We start from the raw sequence: 25,296 nt of genomic DNA, 5'->3' as shown, positions 1-25,296 counted from the left end.
GAAACCTGTGGTGGATGTAAAACGGTGCTTTCAACTGGTGTTTTTTTTTTTTATTATTTATTTTTTCAATTCTATTCAATTCAATTGTATTTGTATAGTGCCAAATCGCCAGAGGTGTTTTATTTATGCATTCATTATTGATTTTGGTTTGTATTGCATATATTTATTTGATCTTTTTCTGAAAAAGACACACTTTATATCTGTAGTTACAGAGAGAAAGAGTTTTGTGTAAGTGGTGATCATTGTAAAAGCTTGATTTGATGGCGTTGGAATGCAGGTGAAGTCCAGGCTCGCTCGTCTTCCGTGTGGAGCCCCAATGGATCCTCTGCTTAACGTCAACCTCCGCTCATAGCAGTGGGTACGTCTTCAGAGCTGTTCTCATATTCAATAATCACAGCCGCATCTCAACCTTATTTCTTATCTGTTTTAAGGTTCGAAGTTAAAAAGATCGGTCAAGTCCTGTCAAAGGATTATCAGTGTCGCTGGCAGATGATGACCAAATGCTTTCAGGTCACACTTGAGTCCTTTGGATGGGGAGACAACCAAAAGGTAGGAATGTTAAGTCCCTTCACCTGTTACACTTCCCTCTTGTCCCTTTTAGCCACAATGTCCATCCAAACTGAAATATTGATAAAATTATAACTTAATATATTTTTGCTAAAATTGTTTTTTTTATAGAATCTTATGGTCCTAGAGAATAAAGTGTGATTACTAATTGTATATAATAACCTCCACCAAGGAGGTGAGTTTTTCATCTGCATTTGTTTTTGATAGTTAGCAGGATTATCCTAAAACTACTTGGTAGAAGTTTGTGATATGGTTCAGGGAAGAACCCAAAGCGAATCCAGATTAAGGGCCAAATCCAAGAATAGATTTTCCCTTTCTTTAACAATGTGAGATATGGTGCTAGGCTCGGTGGAGGAATGCTTGTTGGAGTGACCTTCTAGTAAAGTTATTTTTGTCCCAGAATTTCACTCAGGAACAAAGTAGTGGTCCATTGTGATTTAACACTCACAAAAATGTCTGCTGCCTCAGATTCTTGCTTCAGCTCTGGTCAAAATCTGACGACACGATGCATCACTGTGTGTCATTATAAAATCACACAGCCCAGTTCAATCAGTTCTTTATTTACAGGAGCGCATAGACGCGCTTGCCTCTGTGCCTCCTCTTGAGTTCCTCGCCCACTCCTCCCGAGGGTCTCTGTCTCGTCTGCTTGCTGCCAGAGAGGATCAGTCCTTCATTGAGCCCATCAAGGCTGGAAAAAGCACTGCCTTGTACAAGTACAACTGTAAACACCTGACCACCAAGTCCGAGAGTATGATTGAAGGTGTGCTCGGCTCTGATTGCAGATGGTTTCTAATATTTTTTTGGTTTTACTAGATACGGATGGGCAGTGTACCCGAGAGAGGAGGACGACCGGGGGAAATTGATGTGCCTATGCCAGTGTGGGGAGAGCGAAGCGCGAAAGGGAACCGAGGGGGTCGAGGAGGTGGACACCATCATCGGCGTAAATTTCCAGATAAGAAAGGGAAAAACCTGTAACATGTCTTTCTCTTTAGTTCAAATTAAGGAATAAGTGATCATTTTACTTTATTTAAATACTTCAAACAAAATGTGGCCATGGATCGCCACATGGGATTTCATTTTATAGTTATAAATGTGTGTACACTTTTTTGTTATAACACATAAACACACCTGACATGTACATTTTTAAAACAGCTTGTCATTGCTCTAATGTACTGGTATGTAGAAATATATTTTTGCTCTGTTTATCAAAGAATAAAATAAAACTAACATGTTCTTCTTTTACACGTTGGCTTTGCACATTTGCAAAAGAAGCTCAAACCATTTCCATGAAATTTTGTGGTACCCATTCATTTTTTTGTGTGAATCCAGGATTTTTTTAACATTCTTAAAGATACAAACCCACTCACTGCATGAAATAAAGTACTTTTGTAGCTGTTTACGTTTTATGTTTAAAATATTATTTATTAGGGCCCGAGCAACGAACAGTAGGAGACAATGGGAGGCCCGTTTGAAATTGTAAGGATTATTAGGGCCCGAGCACCTCTGGTGGGAGGCCCTATTGTAAGTAGTAAAGTAGAAAATACAATTTCAATCATTTTTTTTATTAAATTGAAGAAAAAAAATGAAAAAAAGAGTTCAATTAAATGATCCTGCTCAGTCCACCTCTGCGCATGAAGTGCACAGCCCGCTTCTGCGCAGGAGGTGCAGGTGTTGAGTGATTTTCATGAACTAAACAGTATTGCACTTGAAGACACGGATCCATTGAGTGTTTCACATTGCACAATCAGCTTTTTTGCAGCTCATATAGATCCACTGTCACAGGATAAGAGAAGGCTTCCAACACCAAAGAGGACAAGATTTTAATAAGAAGAAAGTAGCACAAGTGATTTTCTATATTTGAGCTTTAGTTTTGCCTCAGAAGCTCAGCCCATCGCTTGGCAGAGAATTCTTTCATGGTCCGTCCTGCTCGGCCGATTGTTGAATCGTCCTCATTGTATTTCTCACAGTTGTCAAACACCAGGTTGACGTCCATGATGAATTCCTCGAAATTGAGGTACCTGCAAAGATTGGAAATGTTTTAATTGTAATTCAGAGGCAGCATTCAATTCAGAAAAGTAACTGAAATGGAGGATGAATGAATTTATGTCCGACACAAACGTACTGGTTGTTGGTGAGTCTTTTTCGGATCGTGGGGAAGTCCATGGGCTTCTTAATGATCCTCCTGTACGAGGGTGAGGCTTTGAGGTTGACTGGGGTGAGAAAGGGCAGCGCGTCCTGATGATCCTGAGCTTTTAATTTAGTTTCATATATTTGTGAAAAAGTTTGACAGAGATTTTCAAGAGAACAAGGATGTCATCATAGCTCAAAACCACAGTTTGATTCTTTACATCTAGATTTTTATTTGGATATGCACACGCACATAAATCCATGCAGTGAGAATGAGTTCATACCTACCGGCACATTTCCAGCCAATCTCTGTCGTATTTGGCCAGTTTGGCTTTCTTGGCACAGGACCCACTGCTGTCAGGCTGGGCTCTGCCTCGCTTCCCTCCCCCAGCTGCTCGGTTCTGTTCCTTCTTGCTGAGGAGTAACTGAGCGTTCTAGTGAAAGACGGGACATGACAACGACTGGTGAGGAGCCACGCGCAACATATATACCGTGCAGATTTATTAAATGGATGTGGATATGTGGAACAATGAAGATATCATTGGACAGTTGAACAGATTGAGGCTTGTTAATCTGCACTGCTTTCGGACTAGGAGATTATATTAAGTGAAAGACAAGAGAAAAGAGTCTCAGGTTTACCCTTGCAACACAAAAGCGACAGAACCATTTATCGTCATGAACTTTGGGGATCCTAGGCCGGTGGCAGTAGGTGTGGCAGCCTTTATCACAGCCGTGACAAAGTAAGAGCAGTTCTTCATTATCCCCCTTTTGACAAAGGTGGCAGTGCTGAAAACAAAAAGAAAACATCAGTGGCTACAAATTCAATCAGAGACCACGTGCAATGTTAAAGGAAGATGCAGATTGTGTTTTTATCTGATATTGTTGTTTCCAATGTTAACCAGTTAATTTAACTGAAATAAGCTCACAGCTTCAGCTTCTTTTCCTGAACTACGGTGCTGAATATGGCCAGAAGAACATTAGTTGCAGTGAAATTGACCTTTTTTACCCTTTGGATAAAACTTTCAAAATCGGTCACAAACAACACATAACTTCCTGATATATTGCAGAAGAGTATGGGACAGACTGTCGGACGGATAATGCGCAAGGATAACGCCTGCAGTTCTTGGCGGTTGCTGGCATGGACATAATAAAAACAACTATTTGCTAGTGAGAGAAAAGAGGCATCACTAACCACTTTCTGAACCGATTTCTGCAGCCGCTGAATAAAGAGCGACAGCTGATCCCAGCTGTGGATTTTTCCGAGGGCTTGGTGCCAAAAGGTCATCCCTGGAGTCACCTCCTCCTCCATGCTTTGAGGATACAGAGAGTGAGATGGCAGTGTTACTGGACAGCATTACATACACAAGCAGTGACTTCAGGGAAATCAGTGAGTAAAGATAAACTGTACATTGCACATTGAGGATGTCGGTACTTCTTCGACTGGGATGCATCATGCAGAGGTAAAAGCTACTTATCATACAGGCACAGTGGTGTTAATCTGTTTGATCTGAGGGTTCATTTCTCTGTAGGTACCTTCGATCAATGTTCCCCTCCAGCTCTGCTGGCCTCATGACAGCTGTATCTAGAGGATTGTTAGGCCGATTGGTTCCTGCTTGCCACTTGTTCTCGGTAGCTGGAGAAGAGAGGAGCTTGTCCTCTTGATAGACCAGATCCTCCCTCTCTGACTGGGGCTCAGGGTGCATCCGGCCCTGAGGGACACAAAGTTGAAATATGGTGTTTGTTGATAAAGTAAGGACTCCTATCTGAGCACATACTGGAGATAAGTCTTGAAATTAATCTGGGATATTTTATATTTGTATGAGCTGTAAGGAGACAAACACTCAGGATTCTTTTACCTTGATCTGCAGACCAGCAGGGTCGACTCTCATCTCCAGAGCCTCCACCTGCTGCAGTGGGCGGATGTCCACCTCCATCGCCTGCTCCTCCACACACCAACTCGCCACGGTTTTCTCCCTCACTTCCTGTTTCTCCGGCTTCGCCACATCCAACGCTGCCCCCATAGATACATACAAACAATACAGCAAATGACTGTCTATGAAAAGCAACATATTTATACATATTAATTTGGGAGCAGGTGACGTGAAAATATCAAATAACAGTATGTTTTGTATTAAAGATAATTTAAGTGAGCAGATGAGTTGTGGACACACCATCTTCGCAGTTGGTATAGAGCTGGGTCAAATACTCCATATGTTCTTGTTCTTCAACTTGATTTTGTGGTGCTGACACCAAAAAGTCCACCAGTGATATTGTTTGAAAAAATGTTTTTTGAAGTAAACTCTATCGTAGCTGAGCTGGGAACATTTTAAAGTGATCTCACATATATGTGCAGGTGGCCAGATAGTCCTCATGAAAAAAAGTAAACAAAACAACCGACAAATGTGAAAATGTCAGATTCAGCTGGTTTTACCTATTGTACAGGTGACAGTGAAACATTTCAAAGATGTACACTGACCTTGATCCTCAAGTTCGCCAGGCAGCTCGGCATTGGGTGAAAAGGATACGGGTTGAAGTCCTAACATTGCAAGAAATGAAAGTTTGGCTGGGGTATCCTCATCCATGCCATCAGCATCCCTGGAGCGATGTGCTGGGGCTCGAGACTGGCTGCTCATGATTGAGGTCAGAGTTTACTTTTGTTTTTAAATCCACCACGACTTCATCCACTGTTCAAGAGTATTTAATGAAACAGGTGCATTTAATCATTCCTTTAATGTCAGGAGATCACAAAGGAACAGCCTATTGTCTTTGAAGCCATCAAAGGCAAAGTATCCTAAGATCCTTTATAATTCTCCTGTTGTTCAATATTATTGTTTTTATATTGTTGTTTGTACAGTGCACCAACCACACCAAGGCAGTTTCCTGTATGTGCAAATATACATGGCAATAAAAATAATTCTGATTCCGATTCTGATTCTATATTTGTAAATTAATGCAGCAACCTACCTGTTTTTTGCAACAAATTGTAATTTGCGGCAGTTTCCTCATAGGCCTTGCAAAGTTTCAGCTTTGTGTTGTTTTAATGGTGCAGAACCAAGAATAATTGGCCAATAAACTAAAGACTGGTCACCTGACCTGTCTTAATAGCAGGCTGTGTATTTAAAGATCTTTCATGGCATAAAGCAGTATGATGTAGCCAGTGATTCTGAAATACCACACGAACGCATAATGCACCCGGCAGCTTTTTCCTTGATGCTAAATGGTTTTGTATTTATATAGCGCTTTGTAGTCTTGATGACCACTCAAAGCCATTTTCAGTACAGTTTTACATTCACCCATTCATACAGTGCATCTATTCACAGCACTTTGTTGTTCTATGGGGTGCCATTCAGGGTTCAACATCTTGCCCAAGGACACTTCGGCATGCAGATGGGTCAGACTGGGGTTTGAACTGCCAACCTTCAGGTTGGAGGACGACCACTCTACCCCTCAGCCACAGCCGCCCCATATATGTCCATATATTCATTAGACAGAACACTCAGTGTCAATCCGCCATCCATATAACTAATAAATGTCATAATTGCATCATTCAAACGAGACTTCGATTTACCATTGACAGAGTCCTTTCATCTCTTCACTTTTCTCTCCTGCTATGCTTCAACCTTAAGGCAGGAAAAAGAAGTGAAAAGAAGAGTGAGCTCTGCTTTTAACTACTACACCATATATCTATCTATCAGCTATCAGTTTGCTATTCTGGCAAAATCACAAAACATAGCCTGCTCTGTGAAGCAACACTATTAACTGAAGGTCATAAAAAGAAAAGGACAAAAATAATAATTTGCACACCTCAACCTCTCTTTTTTATACACACAAAGAAAATACAGGATAAAATAATGATCCATATTAAACATGTCAATCACCAGTCCATAAAGCTTTCCTCCCCCTCATTTAAGACCTAATTGACAATCACGTAACTGCAAATTATGAATAACACGCTAAATGCCAGCACAATCTAAAAAGGTATATATTCACATATACTGAAAATTACAAATCTGAAATTATTAAATTATTAACCCAATTAAATTAACTCAGATAATTGATTTGAAATATCTTAATACACTAATGTGTTTATTCGAATGGCATATGATGAACTTTCTCTTCCCTAACAAATCTTCAGAATTCTTCATTCGTGGTCTTTTTTTTTCTCCATTGCATTGAAGCGCTACAGAAATAACAATAATAATAAGTGTATATCACGTCCCAGCCTTGAATTAATGGTAACTGTTAGCATTGTGTCATGTTAACTTATTATAGGTATGTGTGTTTTGCAGCGGCTGAGGTATAATGAAAGATAGATAGATAATCTATCTATCTTTCTATCTATATATCCATCCATCCATCCATCCATCCATCCATCCATCCATCCATATCTCTCTCTCTCTCTCTCTCTCTCTCGATCCATCCATCTATCTATCACTTCCAAACACAAAGTGACGCTCACATGTGGTATTGTCCAGCAGGGGGCAGCCAGATATCCCTGACTTCCTACTATTTGCAAAGGAAATAAGCGGCAACTGCAGAAGAAGAAACTCCCTGGATCCTGCTTAATGAACGTGGGAGACCGACACGTCGTTTTTATCCCTTTTAAACAAAACTGGTTCGTTTAGAGACGAAGTGAAAGTCTCAGTTGGACGTGAACATGTCGGGGATACCTCCGGATTCATGGCAGCCGCCCACAGTGGCTTTTGAGACAACGTGAGTGTGAAATGAGAGGTTCTGAATGCTAACATTAGCTGGCTGGTGGTGTTAGCTTCACAGATTTGTTTACACCGGTATTTCTCTCAGGACTTTGAATCATTTGCAGCCAGTCAGAGAGTTCCTCAGTTCAGCTGTTACAGGAGACAAATGCCTCCGATCGCCTCGTCTGGAATGTGTGAAACAAAACAACTCGTAGATTATCACGCTGGCTGTGCGTTGCAGGATGGGGACCGTGGTGTTGGAGCTGTACTGGAAACATGCGCCAAAGACCTGCAAGAACTTCGCAGAGCTGGCCCGAAGAGGCTACTTCAACAACACCAAGTTCCACAGGATCATCAAAAACTTCATGGTGCAGGGGGGAGACCCCACAGGCACAGGTGGGTTCACATCACCGACACCGATGTATGGACTCACTATAGAGACACGCTGGGCTTTGAGTCTCGGCTTTTATTCCCCTATAATTCAGTAGTTATAATACAATTACTTGTAGTTGATCTCCAGTACAACGTGTCACATGTTAGAATGTGACATTTTTCCAGAGGTAGCATGCAAATCAACAATCTGGAGAATAAATTATTTTTCATGTAGACAATTATATGATGAATGGAATCTGCTTAAACCCATTTAACTGGAAGTTTGTCTATCATTCATGCTTTATATAAAATCATATACAATGGGTGGTGTGGTGGAGAAGCACTGTCGCATCTCATCTAGAAGGATCTTGTTTCAAGTCCTGATTCGGCCGGGTTCCTTCTGTGTGTGTTTTTACAGGACCTTTCTCCCACAGTGCAAACACATGTAGATTGGGGGCTAGGTTAATTTGAGACTCTAAAACTGGCCAAAGGTTTATACAGTACATAATAAAATTATATAAAATGCTTAATTGTTTTAAGAAATTTTTACAGATTTATAAATCAAGTTATTCACTGGGAAATATTCATGTTACAACCTACAGTGACATTTCAGGGACGGTGTGATTCCAATCTTGGGTTGATACTTTAGTGAAAGATGATAATAACCCAAAACACACAGCTTAGTCTGTAAATAAATGGTTTAAGTGTTTGTGGTGAAAATTCTCTTTGTTTACCGGTATTAATTAAATAAGGAGCCTTTGCAAATTGATCGACCCAGACCTCCGCATTATCTGATGTTAATGACTTATAATGACAGAAATAACAGTGGATGAAGCAGATGGTTTATCTACATGTGATCGGGAGGGAAGGGACACCAGCTGAGCTCAGATGCCGACGGCCAGACTCCATAATCATGTAAAAACCTCACCCTGGAGATTGGAGGCTGTTACAGCAGCAGATTCATGTCTGTGGTTTTGGGCCATGTTTTCTGTACTAACATTACTTTAAACAGACGTCAATGTGAACTTCCTGGTCTAACACATGCTGTACTTTTGCTGTAACAGGCATTGGCTGGCTCAAGCTCCTCAAATGTGTCGCATCTGGTTTTATACGGAACATTTTAGCGTTTGTTGATTGAATGAAACAAGAAATCTCATCTCTATGCATCATTCATTTTTCCATTCCATTTTATTGACAAATCAAAAAGTGGTTGAATGGAGTCAATAAATCCAAAGATTAATTGATAATGAAAATAATAGTCAGTAGCAGCCATAATGTCTCTTGCTCACTTTTCTTTTGTGATCTTTGTTTTCTTAACAGGTCGAGGTGGTGCCTCTATATATGGTAAACAGTTTGAAGATGAGCTGAACAGGGAACTGAAGTTCACAGGTGAGCACAGTTGTAAAATCGCAACTAAACAGAAGGTGGCAGATATGAAGAATTTGATGGGGTTTGTTGTTGTCTTGGCCCAAACTATGCTTGACACACATTGCTACTGTCTTACAATTTAACTGTATGTGATGCTTAATAGTGATAAAGAGTCAAAGAATGTCACGTGTCTCATTTCATTTATGTGTCTGTTTAGGTGCAGGGATTCTGGCGATGGCCAATGCCGGACCGGACACCAATGGAAGCCAGTTCTTCCTCACTCTGGGACCCACCCAGTGGTTGGATGGAAAGCACACTATATTTGGACGAGTATATCAGGGGATGGGGTTGCTGAACCGCATCGGCATGGTGGAGACAAACAGTCAAGATCGTCCAATGGAGGATATCAAAATACTTAGAACTAATTTGCCCAATTGAGAAAATGTTGATTTATTTTTTTTACTGCCTTGTTTGAATAAATAAATAAATACCTGTATAATAAGTCATGAAGAATCCAATTTGTTCAGAACAATGACTGGTTACTCACCGTATCAATCACATAAAAAAAGGAAGGATCTAGTATTTTTCTCAAAACCTTTAAAAAAAAAATCTGTCTGAAGTCTTGTAGGTGATCCGCCAGACCGGCTCTATGAGCTCAGCATCTCAGTATTGATGCTTGATTAGCATTTATTGTTCACTCCTTCACTAACATTCATACACATACAAATTGAAACACAAATTTTGCCCCAGAAAGTTTTATTTAACAAGTTTCAAGTCATAAATAACTATGTTTATGGCACAATAAGGTTTGTGACACGTTCTAGCAGCAAATGGCTTGATACTCATTTGAAGGCCCAAGGAGGTAAATGTATTTGGCTTAACTTGGTCCTTGCATATTTAGCTAAATATGTAAAATAGTAAGATTTCACAAAGGAAATATCTCTAATAAAATAGAGTTCTTTGAATACTAACAATATATTTTTAAAAGACTTCCGTGCTGTCAAGTTTGTTGTGGCTCATTTTACATTGAGCTCAAATCATTAAAATAAAAAAGTCGACTTCGAAAAACAATTAATGATTAATGACAATGTTGATGATGGGGTCGATAGTGTCAGGAGCCTTTCACAGTAACAATCACATTGCCTCTTAAAACATTTAATAACGCTCCACCCATTGGAAGCACTGGTATAAAAATGTCCTTGTTTGCAAGTGAACACTGAGGTACTTACGATTTGCGTTGCAGGAAAAAGTTTGCAACTAATATTTTGCATATTCTGTATCTGTCACAATGTCATCTAACAACATATTTATGTAAACATTTCATAAACTGTACTATATTCCAATATATCACTTCATCGTAAATCATGTATTAATACCGGTGTGGCGACAAACTTAATCCAACATAAAACCTAAAAGCCACTGAGGAGGATGTGGTTTACAGGCAAAGTAAGGCACCTTCCAAGTTTTCCTTTGATCAGTGTGTTGAAAACAAGCGAGCTTAGAGAAGAACAAAGATATGATGCGTCCTGCTTCCACAGGTCCAACCAGTGGCATGATAGTCCTATACATGACCTCAAGTTCCCGTTTTCCAATGTAAACCAAAAAGGAATAAATAAAATACCAGTTCACCACGTCCAACAACATGGTTGTAACAGAACAAAACAAAAGATTGAAGAAGGAATGTACCAACAAAACTAGTCTAAATAAGACAAATGATCCAAAAACCCCAAATCAGAAGAAGCCAAACATCTATATATAAAAAGCTCTAACAAATTCTAATCATTCTAATGTAGTAAACAATGTGCCGTACAAATTCCTCAAAAGAAAAAAAGTAAAGAAAGAGAAGAAGTTGCTGTCAAAGTGACATTCCACTATTTATCACTCTTTCTTCCACCATTGCAATCAAATAGCGTAGAAGTGATGTTTGTCATTTCCTTTGTCATCACTGGAAGGTCGTCTGCAGCCCGGCAGCTCGTCCTGATGCGCTGCAGAAATGTATTCATACTGTTAAAGAAGAGCAGAGGCAGCAGCACAGAAAGCACAGGAAACACAGGTTCCACTTAAGTTTATAGATTCAAATCCTTCAAAAAAAACCATTTCAACACCACTGACCTCCCACAGAGTCCCTTTTCCTCTGGCCAGTTTGCAGATCATGACGACTGGAATCATTACAAGAGACGATAAGGACAGGAACCAGCCGATCCAGTAAGCCCACCATGGATACACATACGAGTTGTTGAACCTCAGCGGGGTGTATCTCAGGACGAGAAATGCAAGTGTGCCCTGTGAAGTGTAAAAAATAATATTTTACATTGAGGGATGAAAATAGCAAACTACATGTAATGTACTCTGGACTGCTAATGACACTTACACTGCAAACGAGAGGGGTCACGTACATCCAGCTGAAGTTGAACAGGGACAGAGGTTTGTACCCGATCATGTCCTCAATGTTTTTACTGAAGCGTTCAGCACCTACGAGACAAGCACATCAAATTACTGTACATGGCTAACTATTTGTAATTCTTAAAGTATATTTTGAATCTCCTGCTTTTGTACTTTTACTTAAGTATTATTATAAATATGGTGTTTTTACCTCATACTTTGGTACTGGAAACAGTGCTTAGTTCTTCTACTGGTAATATTTTATTCTGCCGAAAATAAACTGGTGTTTCATGAACTGGTAAATTGGTTAACTTGAAAAGGCAATTAATGACCAGTTATAATCATGCATAAATGACTGTATAATGGATTTGTATTGTAAGACACATCATTCCATCAGCAAATGCTGCCTTCATTAAAAATGATATTACCACAGTGACCACTACTGGCCTAAACCAATAATAACAAGCGTCATGCTTGTACTGTCCAAATAAATTAAATATTTTCTCATAGAAATACAATGCAAATTATAGCTTGAAAATATTTTATCATGACAAAACAAAATATTTTTACAAAATATTCTTCTGTGATATTTGTTGTTGAGTGTGTGATCTTTATGAGCTTAGTGTTTATCACTAAACCAAAACCCATAGACTACTGCATGGTTGAAAGCTGTTTCTCACCATAAATCCACCCAATGATGACTGACTGGAATATTGCCATCAGCAGCAGAGTGGGACCACTACACACGTAGTGATCAAAGATCTGCAGGATGTACGTTCCAGCCTACAATTCAAACAGGCCAGGGATTGGTCAAAATAACAATGAACTTTTATTTTGTGATAAGTAAAAGAGCTTAAACAGAGGTTAGCACTCATTGACTTCACTTTGACTTTTACATGCTGTATATTTGGTATTGTCAGTGTTTTGTGGACTCAAACTCTTCACCCACACCCTCCACCGGCATAGTGGTGGGTAAATAATGAGTGAATTTTAATTTTTGGCTGAACTATCCCTTTCATTTATCAGACTGCACATAAAGAAGCACTCTCACACGATGAACTCAACCTGACCACTGATGAATGGACTCACCTCTGTTACCAATAAGAGACCTAACACATAACACACAACACTGATGAGCATCAGGAGAAGCTCTCTGCGGTATCCTCTCCGGATCTGGGAAGGGAAGATGTCTGCCAAAGAGGTCATGATGCTCTCGAGCCCAGCAAACTGGAAAGTGACAGAAAGTTAAGTGTAGAGACGTTTCCTCCACCCCACCCCCACCCACACACTTACATTTTATAAGTAAGATATAAGGAAGACTGCTGACCTGACCGTCTATTCCTAACAAGATGATCATGGTGAAGAAGCACACAGACCAGACCTGAGGCCACGGCAGGAGGGTCACAGCCTGTGGGTACACTATGAAGACAAGGCCGGGGCCTGTGGAGAGAAACCATTACTGAGAATATCAGTGTTGTCTGATCGAGTGTTGACTTGGTCCTTTAACCTAAGAAGGACAATGCCAGGAATGCTTTGATCCATAAAGAGTGTCAGAGCCAATATGTGACAGGATGTATAGATAAAACAAAACAATTAAATGTGTACTCCGGTAGAATCTTTTAATATTTACCAGTAATGAGAACAATCCAGTTGTCCTAAAATTTGTATTATTAAAATCGATAAGGAAATAGTGAGTCAAAATGTTGACACAACATCCTATTTTGTGAGATTTTAAACGCTTTCCTGTGGATTCACATTCGTACCTGACTCAGCAACTGTCGATATATCCATGCCCTGTTTTTGTGACATGTAGCCCAGAATTGAGAAGATGGCAAAGCCAGAAATAAAGCTGGTGCCACTGTTCAACAAGCACAGATAGAAGGAATCTCTGCAAATCACAAACACCGCAGCATCAGTTTCTCTGATGTCATTATCGTGCATATATGTAAAATAATCCAAAGCACACAAAAGGCAAGCTGACTTACACCTTTAAATCCAGACAAAATGAAAATGAATCAATGCCAATTTACAGATAAAACAGATTACTGAGGTTGACATTGAAATCAGAATTTGACATGAGCTGTCTTATGTAAAGAATCACATTACCTGTGTTTAGCAGTTTATAGTGAAGCCCTGTATTTGCAATATTGCAATATTTAGCTGCAAACCATTTGGATGCTAATGATCTTATGAAGTACTCACCTGTAGCAGTTGTTGTTGTACTTGTTGTAGCTCCCAAACGTAGTCAGACATCCCAAACATATAGCATAGGAATAAAATATTTGTGTTCCAGCATCCATCCAAACCTGCAGAACAAATGATCTTTTACTGTCACAATAACCCAGTGAAAGTTAGAGCGCAGTCGGTGACGATGAGGATACCTGAGGGTCGGTGAGCCGTGCGAGATTGGGGTACAGGTAGTACTTGATACCGTGGAGGGCTCCGGGAAGCGTAACTCCTCTGAGGAGCAGCAACACTAACATGACGAAGGGAAACGTGGCTGTGAAGTAGGTAGCCTGCATTTGAACAGAAAAAAACGTTGTTACGAATGAGTCCACCAAGATATTTCCCTAACCAATCATTTCTAGTCCTGTGGTGTTTTAAAAAAAATCTTTTGTTTATTTTTTTATGAATCCTGGTAAATATCTATCTGACCCAACATACATTTATAGTAGGTTACAGTTAAACTGTAATGGATTTTCTGAAAGTTACGAGGGACTTTTGGGGCCCCAGGCAAAATGGACCTGCCCTTGACATTCTTGTCTTCAAGCAAACAAAAATATCCCAAACTGTAAAAAAAAAATAAAAAAAAGCTCTTGGCAAAGTTGGCATATATTCCTCTACAATATATTAGATCTCACTTAAGTGTCATTCTTGTGGACCGACATACGCTTTTTTCTCAAATTGGGCTCCAGGCATTTGCCTGCTTTGCCCGTCCTGTTGAAACATGATGGTGGATTCCCTGGAGCCAAAGGAGTAGTAGTTTAGACTTGGACTCAAACCATATCTTGATTATTTTGACAGATATTGAGGTTGTCACCAATTGAAAGAAATTATATTTTACTAAAAATTACAAAAATCTTGATGTGATTTTTGCTGGGGTTTACTGGGATACCTTACAAGTCTGTTCCCTCATATATGAGGATTAGGATTTGTAGGCTGGAGGCTTCTCTGATGTGGCACAATGCTTCATTTATAATGGAATGTTGTACATTATCTCCTGAGCGACTGAAGCAGTGCAGATTTGACAATTGCATTCAGCCACATTGCGCCTTTGCTTGAACCTTAAGATGAAACTGTGAAACTCCATGAAAGTAAAGGGGGTTTGTGACTTCAGAAGGAATTTGAAGAATTTCACAAAATAATGTTTCAGCATTTGGGACAATTTATTTGTGGACACAGTCCGGACAAATGTCGGTCTGTAGCTGAGATTGTTCTGTGAATTACAGTGTCAGTGTTAGATACCTTCCATGTTGTTACATCTGCCCTATGGACTTATTCTACCACGCTTTTGTCCAAAGCGACTTACATTTTTAAAACACTCAACATTTTATGAGGGGCCATTTAGGGGTTCAGTATCTTGCCAAAGACACTTAGGCATGCAGATGGGAAAGAGTGGGATTCGAACCAGCAACCCTCTTGTTGCAGAAACTCCACTGTGAAACTCCATGAAAGTAAAGGGGGTTTGTTACTTCAGAAGGAATTTGAAGAATTTCACAAAATAATGTTTCAGCATTTGGGACAATTTATTTGTGGACACAGTCCGGACAAAAGTCGGTCTGTAGCTGAGATTGTTCTGTGAATTACAGTGTCAGTGTTAGATACCTTCCATGTTGTTACATCTGCCCCATGGACTTATTCTACCATGCCCTCTAGCTCTTGTTCTGGGTTCTGCTAACCGGCTACCACTCCCTAAGTTGTTCTCCCTGTGTGTGTGGATGTCCGCAGGTGCAGAGCAGAGCCTCACTCATATGTCATCAAGCCTCCATGCTGACAGATCCTAGCATCTGTTACCACTCGTCCTGTTCTGTCTCCGGTCCCTGCACTCTGGATAACCTTCTGAACCTGTTACCTTTACCCCATCACTCCTGCCTCAGCCTAGAGCTCCTGGCTCCCCACTCACAGCTCCATCTCTTCCTAGACAGCACCCTGGCAATAAATGCCTCCACGTCTGTGTTTACAGCTGGTTTCACCTGTCCAACAATTCCACTTGACACATGTTGTCTAACTTGGTGACATTAACGGGTTGCCCTGCAAATTGAAGACTTTGGTTGATTGCCCAAACATAATTGTAATACTACATAATTCAATGTGTAAAAATCTGCTACTGTAGAGACCAGAAGGGAAACAGATGTGACAGAACAAGTAATGGAGGGGACTGTTTCTTATTATCTACAAATGCCCTTTATGACCTTTACATACTCTATTTTCCAATTCAGCCTTCTGAGAATACTCCTCCATAACTCACCAAAGTAAATATAAGGAAAATGGAAGAGAACTATGAAGGTTATGAAGGTCTTTGACACAATAGGCCTCATTTCTGAGAGATGGATGTCGTTGTTGTTACCTTTCCTGTGGACCTCACTCCTTTCCAGACACAGAAGTAGCAGATGATCCAGGCCAGTAGAAGGCACAAAGCAAGGTCCCAGCGTATATTTCCCAGGGTCTCGATGCCGGTGGACATATTTAACACCCGTCGTCTGAAAGGATCAGTGCATTGTAAATAAACATGAACCAGTTACTGTGCATGTACATAACATACTCAACACGTCCTTCAGTCTCGTGTTTAGACAATAGAAAAACAGCATCAAATGTATAATATGAAGCGAAGTGGACAAAATGATGCAAACAAACCCGCCCACCTATAGATGTATTTTTAACTATACAAAACAATAATATGCTGATAATATACAGTATTGTATCAATGCAGCCAATAAAATATTTGTTTAATGACAAAGTGTGTGAAAGTGGCATTAAGGCAAGATTGAATGGATATGGGTTTAGACTTCCAATACACATTTTAATCACAACCAGATAACCAAAAAGTCATCTAGCTTACGTGAATGCTCGCAAGTCTTTAATGTAGGGACATTTTGAGGTGGTTGATGTAGTAGCTGAGATAAAAGAATGTGCTCAAAACACAATAAAAAAAATACAGAGAATAACGAAATTTAAAATGTATAACAAAAGACTTGAGTGACCCAAAGGTCTTCAGTTGTTTAAGCTTCGTCTTTTTTTTACTCGTAAATCCATTAACCTGGGGCCATGGCTCATTCGAGGATATGAAGCCTGAGAAATTAAAAAGGAATGAAAACTATTCCAGTCCTACACGTATTTGCTGAAGCAAATATACACAGTGGTACTTCCTTTGGTATAGGTTTAAAGTATATTTAATGATGTTGCACTCTCCATACACCAGCTAGCGAGCAAAACGATGGTGGTGCAGGCTATTTGGGTGAATATTAATAAGAATAATAATTAGCTGTCACCTTTGGAATGTTTTATCATGCTCACAAGCTGTATTTTTTAGATTTATCAGGACGCAAACGCAGACACAAGATAAAGGCATTCAGGTACAGGGTTAGGGTTAGTGAAGATAATTTATTGGGAAATAAAGAAGCTTAAAAGTTTACGGATGCTGGCGGACAGACAAACGCGAACAGAGAAGCCAAGTTCAAAAGGCACTGGGTGTGCATGTGAGGACAAAAACACATGGAACAGAACAGCAACGTGAGGTAACACTGGGAGCTGAGCATGCGAATTGACAAAGAGCCCTGGGAGCACAGAGGCTATAAATCCACGAGGGAGGAGGGATTATGGGACCACCGTTAAACACACCAGAGCGGGGGAGACAATCGCAGAGAAATCCAGCCTAAGACAAGTAGTTAAATGGTCCCCAGAGAAATAATGAAAATAGTTCAGAGGAATAAAATACACAGGCTGGATGTGGGAGAATGTACCCCCTCCTGTTTTCATGAATACAGTGCCCCTATTCTTCGCCCCTTCTTGCTAACGACCTCATCACAGTGGCCCTTATCCTGAAACCCCTTCCTGCCTTTTGGTTGTAAAGCTCCGTGAACATTAATCCCAATGTCTATACATTTTGATAAAGGGTACCATTTGCATAATCACCCTCTCTCCCCACTGTGTAAGTGTCCCACTGTCTTTCACTCTGGGCCAGTCTGTTGTCTCAGAGCCGCTCTGTGCAACAGGTTCACCGGATTCTGGATTACCAATACATCAAACTCTGAGACTGGACTCTGGATGTGTTTGAAAAACCGTCGGAGTCATTTCGAGAACAGATCGTTATTTGAAGTGAAAATTCTGTTCAATTAAATGTTTGTGGTGAATGTAGGAGAATCCCAGGAATGGGAATTTTTCAGTATTATTCATTGATGTCCATCCATCCATCAATAATCTATCTATCTTTTTAAGGGTGAGGGGATTGCACAATTCATATACTAAAATACAATGGTTGACACGTGAGGAGAGTCCAGTGAGTCACTACGAGGGCAGATCGTGACAAATCATAGCTTGAAACGCTCACAACTTGGCTGTCACAAACAAAATCAAGAAGGGATAAGGGGAATAAAGATTTGTGTATGTGATATTTATGATGTGTATTTGGAACATCATCCAGATTTGTTCTGTTCTGTTGACAGCCTCTGCACATGCATTGTTTAAGTTATCCAGTGCGTTGTTTACTTGACCTTTCATCTGACAGGGTGTGAGTCCATGTTTGTATCTCTGTGCAGACTGCAGGACGATTAGAAACCACTGTAGTGGAAGCTAATGAGGATCTGATCAAAGAAGATGGTGTCATATAATGTCTAAATGTGTCTGACCAAGTATGACGCATAATTACAGAGAAGCTGTGTTTCCCTTATAGTTCAAAGCTGCAGTTTTAAGATTCAGACTCTGTTAGGTCTTCATTATGCATTCGCAAACATCCATCCTTTCCAAAAGCACAGCTTTTGTTTTCCATATAATTTCATATAAATGATCACTTACTGCCAAAACTCTAGAACAGACGATGACATGTTCAGTGATGAGGTCCAGTTAGCAGTGGTGTTATAATCGTTTAATACCACACAAGCATCTGGAATATATAACATTTAAACACAGTTAAAACCAAAAACCAATGATCAAATGACAAATCAGTAGATTATACTACCGGATAAATCCATGTGTCAAGATTTAAGGCAGATATTATATAGTTTTTCTATAGCACTTAACTTTAACCAGTATGCAAAAAATAATAAATGGTTTATAACACACTGTATTGTAGCTGTAGGCAGATATAAGGATTATAAAGTGTTTATTAATTTGCATTATTTATAAGCATTACAACTTCTCCCATGAAAACATTTTATATTATTAGATCAATGTTTAAAAGAAATCTCTATATACTGCCTATGTTACAAATGCTAAATAGGAGGCTTGAAGTAGCACTTTTGATTATTAGTAAGACATTAAAGGGTTAACGTCAGGATAAATAATGACAGTAGTTTACCTGTGTTCCATGTGTTGTTACAAGTGGCCCAAGGCAACTCTCCAGAGAGTGAGGAGAAAAGGTAGAAGAAAGCCCAGGCCAAGATCACCATGTAGCTGATACACCCATAGAAAAGGATAATTTGGCTGGCATATCCAATGCCTGGAAGCAAAAATAAAACAAAAAAAAAGAACATCATGCTTCCTCATTTTTTCTACCTTGACTTGATAAGGTTAGTAGCTAGCAGTCCTGGCAGGTGTACAGCACCTTACCTTCAAACAAGGGGCAGAGCTTCCTCCAGCACATGATTCCCCCCTGACTGGTGTACTGACCCAGTGCTGTCTCCAGGACGAACAGCGGAATGCCACACGTCACAAGGAACAGGATGTAAGGAATAAAGAATGCACCTGCAAGTGTAAATAAAGCACATGTGTTTTATTATTATACAAACAAAATGGTTTGTGATCCTGATTTAAATGGATGGATTTTACTTTTATCATTTCATCACAGCCAAAATTAAGTGTGAACTTGCTGTATTGTGCAAAAGAGACGGTCAGTTTCACTTTCAGAACAAGTTAAAATTGGCTAAAAGGAGAGGGCCACATTTAATTTGTACAGGTTTGTTTGATTTAAAAAAAGAAAAGAAAAAAGTTTTATTCAACCATCCTTTATTTGCAAGAAAAAAGAGCAAAGGCTAAGAAGCACCAATTGTTCAGGATAAAGGTTTTCAGTTTGATTTAAGTAAAACAATTCTAAATAATAATAATAATAACTGAATTCAATATGAATTTAATTTCAATAATGGCAGAAACTTTTGTGGAGAGACTTCACTCGTCGGAAATTTGCACTACTGCCATTTCCAACGTGGCCTCTGAGGTTAATTTCGCCAACCTGCTTCATCATCCCCATGATGTCAGACACTCACAACCAGGTCATGACTTGCCAACATAACGGATGCATGGAAGTATGTGGGCAGTGACGTTACATAGTATGAAACCTTTTAGACATAAAGGCAGCATAAAATAAGAATAAATTAGCCTTTTAGCTTATGCTGCTCACATATTTACCTGAAACAATTTTATAAGTAAAGTCCCCTGTTCACAAATCACATTCTGTCTCATACACTCTAAAAAAAAATCACTGTTTAAACTAAAACAAATTGAGGTAAAAATTTGCATGGATCTTTTTAATTAGTTTCAACTCCTTCAATTATTGAGTTAATGTTGCGAGTCCTTTATAGTCATACTATCCCAATTACTTAAGTACATCCAACATGATTTACTTTGGGCTCTAAAAGCTTAATTAAGTTGAACCAACCTAATGTTTACTCAAAAGTTGTTTAAAGATATTAATCTGTCAAATTATTGCATTTAAGTTACTCTTACTTTATTATTTTATTTAAATCCTACATATTTGAGTATTATTTACTCACGTAGCTTAAGTTGAAACAACAAATAGCAATTCCAGTGTAATATGGTCAGACTCTTTATTGTAAACACTGTTCAAAAATGGTCATGCCAAGAAATGTCCTACAATACTTGAAACGTTTTTTAGGACAGTAGTTCATTTTTAGAGACATTTCCTTCGTGCTTGCATTCAGACCATCTAGTCCAAGGAATATCTTTTGAAATACTTCAAATGTTTTGATCAGTTATTTTGGATGGCTGAGGTGTATTGCGTATATCCAATCCCCATTAGCAAGGCACAGGCTCTTGGTACATTCAGGTCTTCCAGGACTTGTGTTCCCACGAAATCACTATCCTTGCACTGGCTGTGTCAGACATTAGGGCACCTCTTGTGACGACAATCTTCATCACCTCACCGGTAGTCTGCAGTTCACCATTCTGTCATGAATAGGACAGCAAATATATGGGGTATTAAGTCATCATATTCAAAAACAAGAGCAACACAAAGTACAGTGAACAGTTTGAACTTCAGTGTTTCTTACCAAGTGCTCTTTGAAGAGGTCCTCCTCCTTTTCTCTAAAATATACCACCAGACAACGGATAGTGACCTCTCTCCTTCCCTCCAGTGAATCGTCCAGTGAACAGTCAACTCTCCCTTACTGCCAACATTAGTGCAACAACATGTTCCTGTAGATTCATGCTGCACATCAGGAGAATACGCCCCCTTATCACTCACAAGGCAGCGCAAGTTCTGGTCCAGTCTCTGGTCATCTCACACCTAGACAATTGTAACTCCCTCCTGGCAGGTCAAACCTGCTAGTGCCATCCGACGACTGCAGCTCATCCAGAATGCAGCAGTTCTGGTTACCAGTGGCTGCCCGCATCCGTTTCAAAACATTTGTACTTGCGTACCGTGCTGTGAACGGATCAGGTCCAGTCTACATCAAGGACATGTTCAAACGTTACACCCCAGCCCGTTCAATCGGCTCTGCATCTGCCAATCGGCTCGTTGCTACCTCACTGCGAGCTGAACCCTCATCAAAATCACGACTGTTTGCTGTCCTGGCTCATAAATAGTGGAACAAGCTCCCCATCGACATCCAGACATTAGAAAGTTTAAACATCTTCCGCCGCAAACTAAAAACACACACCTCTTCCGAGTATACCTTGAAAACAAGTTTAAACTAATAATTTAGGAGCACTTAAATGGCACTTACGTCAACCTTGTAGTTTGGTGTTTTTTAAGAAATTGTACTTTCTAGATTCTTGTTGTTCTGTGTTTGTACCCTCATGGTTGATTGCATTCATTGTAAGTTGCTTTGGATAAAGCTTCACCTAAATGAAGAATGTAAATGTAAATGAACAAGAAAAAACATTTTGTAACTGCTCATCCAAAGAGTGGATAACAAATATTTTGTAAGCTTCGTGGATGTTAGCATCTTCCTGGTTCTACCTTTCAACCTAAAATGCAGTATATCACGTACTCTCTTACCTTTGCGGTGGCAAAACTAATGCTACACAAGTTCTTTGCCAATGTGGCCAGATGCGGGTGCCCTCCCTGCCACTGGGGGCGCTGTGCCTGCATGCGCCCTCCCCGTCAAGGGGGGCGCTGTCGTCCTCTATTTAAGGCAGCAGCCCACTCGTACTCGCGTCTCCCTGGCGCTGTTGTTTCGTTCCGGGACCTTGGTCGGCACACTTGACTTGTCACATTGCCGGACTGGCATTCAGCGTGGAGTCGCTCCACCAGGGAAGACGAGTGCGGTAGCGCGCGCCAGCGGGGTGAGTTACGTTGTCTGCAACCCTTACTTCTATCATGCCATAGCTGACACTGATTCCACCTTACAGCTAATGCTACAGGACTAAGCGGCGGCTAACAAATTTCCCTCCCTCCGGGTTACGGAGACACCGCCTTGGCCTGACACGGTGGTTGAGGTCCTGCCCCCTCATCGGCGCCCTGCAGCCCCGTGTACACAGAACTGGAACCTGCTGTTCTGGCACCCCTTGAATTTGGGGTTCATCTACTGAAACTCTGGTTTATTATTGTTGATTTTAATATCACAGAAACTATTTCATGAATTGACCAGCTCCGTCTCCTTGTGAACCAACACCTTTGATCTATACTCCACGCTACGCCTTCACGGCACGTGGAGGGAACACGTCCAGGGGGACTTCCATATTTTATAGTTGCATTTAACTTTGTTTTATTGTGTTTGTATGTGTTATTTTGTTGTTTGTTTGTTCAAAAGTGTTTTAACCCTTGACTTGTTTTAATAGTATTTTTGTTGTGGTCAGGTGCTGTGGCCCGGAGGCGGCGACCCACTTCCTGGTGGAGGGAGTTCTTCACAACCCGTTTTGTTTGGTGTGCTGTGTCACGGGTGGTTTGTTTTATTAGTCCCTTCCCCTTTTTGTTTGGTTCTCGTCGCCGTGGTAAGTCACAGCCCTGTCCAGTTAGTTACTTATTTTTAACTCAAGTGTGAGGTTTGTTTTGTGTTTTGACGATGTGAATTTGTGTTTATTAAAGTTGATTTATTATTGATTTAAACACGTCTCATGCCCCAAGTGATTCCAACGAACCTGTGCTGTTGCACATATTATCAATAGTTTATTCCTGAGGTGAAATTCCTCAGGTGGCGTTGTGGGCAACCTTTCATTTACCGCTTTGCTACACCACTAAAAGTAATTCGGCTGCTTCCATAAAACAAAGCGACAAAAAGAGACACCATTAATGTTAGCTAGCTGAGAAGGCCAATTTGTGATTAAGACAAGACAAAGATGGCTACTTACCCTAATGATATTCAAATTTCTTCCCCATGGCAGTGGGGCTCACAAACAAGGCCTCTGCATCACACTGACTCTGCTGCCCCCCCCCCCGCGCACATAATTTATAACTCTATATTATTGGCATTATCACCAATCTCTGCACCTTAGAACCGCACGTAACTCTACTTACTGTATATATTGTTGTTCGATACTGTTGTTGTTTTTTATATTGTTGTTTTATATTGTTGTTTGTAAAGTGCACCAACCAGACCAAGGCAATTTCCTGTATGTTCAAATATACATGGCAATAAAAAGAATTCTGATTCTGATTCTGATTCAGATTCTGATATTAGGACTCCCGTTTCTGTGACTCTTTCTCCTCTTGAGATAGAGGCAACTGCAGTGGAGCATGCCCGGGCAAATTTGGGGTTACTTGGGGTTACTTAACTTAATATTTCTCCCGGTTGAGTGAACACACAAATGTGTGACACGAAATGTTCATGTAACAAACGCAATTTTTTAAGCTGAAAAACGTTTTTATTTTAAGTGCGATTTACTAACCCCATTATGTTTTAGAGTGTAGGGATCAACAAGGTCCTTAACCCAAAGCCACAGTTAGGAAGAATTCCCCCCCAAAAACCAGGGAAAAACAGAAGAAAGCCACATGTGAAGGATCCCACTCTTAGGACGATCAGAAGTGCAATAGCTGCCACATGGAGCACTTCCACAAAAGAACAATATTTACAACATAGATGAGAAATGTGTCCAACATAAATGGAGAGGTGTAAAAATGTTGTGATTACACAAAAAAAAAGTCTGACAGAGATTAAAGGGTCAATATTGAGAATTGTTATAATAATGTGATCTGACATCAAGTAAAATAGAAAAAAAATAACATAGCTGGTATGCATCTAAAGATAAATTAAGGCATGGGCTATTATGTGATGGTCACCTCTTGACCTTCTTACTGTATGGTCTGTAGAGTTAACATGTAAGTGATGAACCAGAACCACAGTTTAATGAAAATCGATATAACACTGAAAAAGGTTTGTGTCTGCTTCAGTGTAATGCATTAAACGTCTTCACCCCCTTGGTTAAAAGTACATTAGTAAAGTGGAGTACTGCTCCTTTGATCGACTGACTCATCACAGGAGAGCCGTGTTTTATAATAAAATAAAATATGAAGGGATTCAGAGAAGAATGCGACTCAGCTTTTAAAGCAAACACACCCATACATTATTTTCATAGCCTTTCAAAACCTGTCACATTCTTAATCGTCAGATGTGAAGCAGAGGGAGACACAGACAGAAAGGAGGGGAGGGAGTTTGTGTCATAATACCGAGATTTTGAAAAGTGTCTATGGTTTTGCAATCAACAATGTCTGACATGTAAAATACTGTTTTCAAGTTAGTAGAGGAGTTTTCCTTAGTGCACAGTGATTTCATGTCTTTAAATTTAACTGTAGCAAAAATGTCAAGACCTAACAAATCAGATCAAATTTTCCTTGTCAGGGTATTTTTCTAATACCCTGACAAGTCCCCATACGTTTCTCTAGTTTACAAGGTCAATAATGAATGATTTGCAGTTTGCATAGCGGATCTGACACTTGGTGGGTAGTTAAAACTTGAGAGAATAACAAACAGAAGTACTCACCACCACCATTCTTGTAACACAAGTAAGGAAATCTCCACACATTTCCCAGTCCAATAATTGCACCGACCGTAGAGAGGATGAACTCTGTCTTGCTGGCCCACTTGCCACGCTCCTGTATTGTTTCCGAGGTCATCTCTGGAGAGGGAGAGAGCTCGGCCTGCACTCTGAGAGTCTGATACACAACTGAGGCACAAGTCGACTGATGGTGATTTCAACATAGAGCCTTGTTTGTGCACCGCTACAATTGACGGATGCTGACTTATTTGTACCACCAGGGGGACCTCTAAATGTATTTAGAAAACGTGGACGACAAGCAGGAAGTATGACTAATTTCTGTTTGGACATGGTATTGAGGAGTCTGAATGCACAGCTCTCTGCCTCAGCCAAGGAATGAATGATTGATAACTTTAAATATAAAGAACCATTCAGACCAGGGCATTCAAATGTGCTATACAATAAGGCTTTAAAGGGA

The 25,296-nt window shown here is 40.1% G+C and overlaps 4 protein-coding genes across 4 annotated transcripts; 2 read left to right on the top strand and 2 right to left on the bottom strand.

Moving 5' to 3' along the window:
• The first annotated feature begins 350 nt into the window (after window positions 1–350).
• LOC133967760 (protein FAM98A-like) lies at window positions 351–1,858 on the top strand. The gene is made up of 3 exons (XM_062403413.1): window positions 351–358; window positions 432–549; window positions 1,135–1,858. Exons 2-3 carry the CDS (start codon window positions 490–492, stop codon window positions 1,378–1,380), a joined length of 306 nt encoding a protein of 101 aa, XP_062259397.1. The 5' UTR covers window positions 351–358; window positions 432–489; the 3' UTR covers window positions 1,381–1,858.
• Window positions 1,859–2,396: 538 nt separating this feature from the next.
• Window positions 2,397–5,327, bottom strand: LOC133961632 (bromodomain adjacent to zinc finger domain protein 2B-like). Its single transcript, XM_062396878.1, has 7 exons — window positions 5,171–5,327; window positions 4,551–4,705; window positions 4,228–4,403; window positions 3,334–3,480; window positions 2,983–3,128; window positions 2,690–2,816; window positions 2,397–2,585 (listed from the first exon to the last, which is right to left on the bottom strand). Exons 1-7 carry the CDS (start codon window positions 5,325–5,327, stop codon window positions 2,432–2,434), a joined length of 1,062 nt encoding a protein of 353 aa, XP_062252862.1. The 3' UTR covers window positions 2,397–2,431.
• Window positions 5,328–7,209: 1,882 nt separating this feature from the next.
• Window positions 7,210–9,635, top strand: ppil1 (peptidylprolyl isomerase (cyclophilin)-like 1). Its single transcript, XM_062403319.1, has 4 exons — window positions 7,210–7,407; window positions 7,633–7,787; window positions 9,084–9,152; window positions 9,349–9,635. Exons 1-4 carry the CDS (start codon window positions 7,352–7,354, stop codon window positions 9,567–9,569), a joined length of 501 nt encoding a protein of 166 aa, XP_062259303.1. The 5' UTR covers window positions 7,210–7,351; the 3' UTR covers window positions 9,570–9,635.
• Window positions 9,636–10,807: 1,172 nt separating this feature from the next.
• LOC133967693 (sodium- and chloride-dependent GABA transporter 2-like) lies at window positions 10,808–24,980 on the bottom strand. Its single transcript, XM_062403307.1, has 14 exons — window positions 24,825–24,980; window positions 19,278–19,412; window positions 19,027–19,167; window positions 18,525–18,612; window positions 16,081–16,213; window positions 13,895–14,029; window positions 13,716–13,819; window positions 13,277–13,401; window positions 12,841–12,953; window positions 12,603–12,740; window positions 12,194–12,296; window positions 11,503–11,603; window positions 11,244–11,414; window positions 10,808–11,116 (listed from the first exon to the last, which is right to left on the bottom strand). Exons 1-14 carry the CDS (start codon window positions 24,955–24,957, stop codon window positions 11,003–11,005), a joined length of 1,734 nt encoding a protein of 577 aa, XP_062259291.1. The 5' UTR covers window positions 24,958–24,980; the 3' UTR covers window positions 10,808–11,002.
• Window positions 24,981–25,296: the final 316 nt, after the last annotated feature.

The sequence above is a fragment of the Platichthys flesus genome, chromosome 2 (assembly GCF_949316205.1).
Source record: "Platichthys flesus chromosome 2, fPlaFle2.1, whole genome shotgun sequence".
Taxonomy (NCBI): Eukaryota; Metazoa; Chordata; class Actinopteri; order Pleuronectiformes; family Pleuronectidae; genus Platichthys; species Platichthys flesus.
Note: the sequence above shows the minus strand (reverse complement) of the source record. Positions and strands in the feature narration are given on the sequence as shown.

Coding starts and splice junctions, on each gene's coding strand:
- LOC133967760 (XM_062403413.1), top strand. CDS start 490: ATGATGACCAAATGCTTTCAGGTCACACTTGAGTCCTTTGGATGGGGA. Junction 550..1,134: donor GATGGGGAGACAACCAAAAG/GTAGGAATGTTA, acceptor CTTTATTTACAG/GAGCGCATAGACGCGCTTGC.
- LOC133961632 (XM_062396878.1), bottom strand. CDS start 5,327: ATGAGCAGCCAGTCTCGAGCCCCAGCACATCGCTCCAGGGATGCTGAT. Junction 3,129..3,333: donor GTCGCTTTTGTGTTGCAAGG/GTAAACCTGAGA, acceptor GTCTTTCACTAG/AACGCTCAGTTACTCCTCAG. Junction 2,586..2,689: donor AAAAGACTCACCAACAACCA/GTACGTTTGTGT, acceptor CAATCTTTGCAG/GTACCTCAATTTCGAGGAAT.
- ppil1 (XM_062403319.1), top strand. CDS start 7,352: ATGTCGGGGATACCTCCGGATTCATGGCAGCCGCCCACAGTGGCTTTT. Junction 7,788..9,083: donor GGGAGACCCCACAGGCACAG/GTGGGTTCACAT, acceptor TTTTCTTAACAG/GTCGAGGTGGTGCCTCTATA. Junction 9,153..9,348: donor CAGGGAACTGAAGTTCACAG/GTGAGCACAGTT, acceptor GTGTCTGTTTAG/GTGCAGGGATTCTGGCGATG.
- LOC133967693 (XM_062403307.1), bottom strand. CDS start 24,957: ATGACCTCGGAAACAATACAGGAGCGTGGCAAGTGGGCCAGCAAGACA. Junction 16,214..18,524: donor TCTGTTCTAGAGTTTTGGCA/GTAAGTGATCAT, acceptor TGATCCTTTCAG/ACGACGGGTGTTAAATATGT. Junction 12,954..13,276: donor ATCGACAGTTGCTGAGTCAG/GTACGAATGTGA, acceptor TTCTCTCCACAG/GCCCCGGCCTTGTCTTCATA.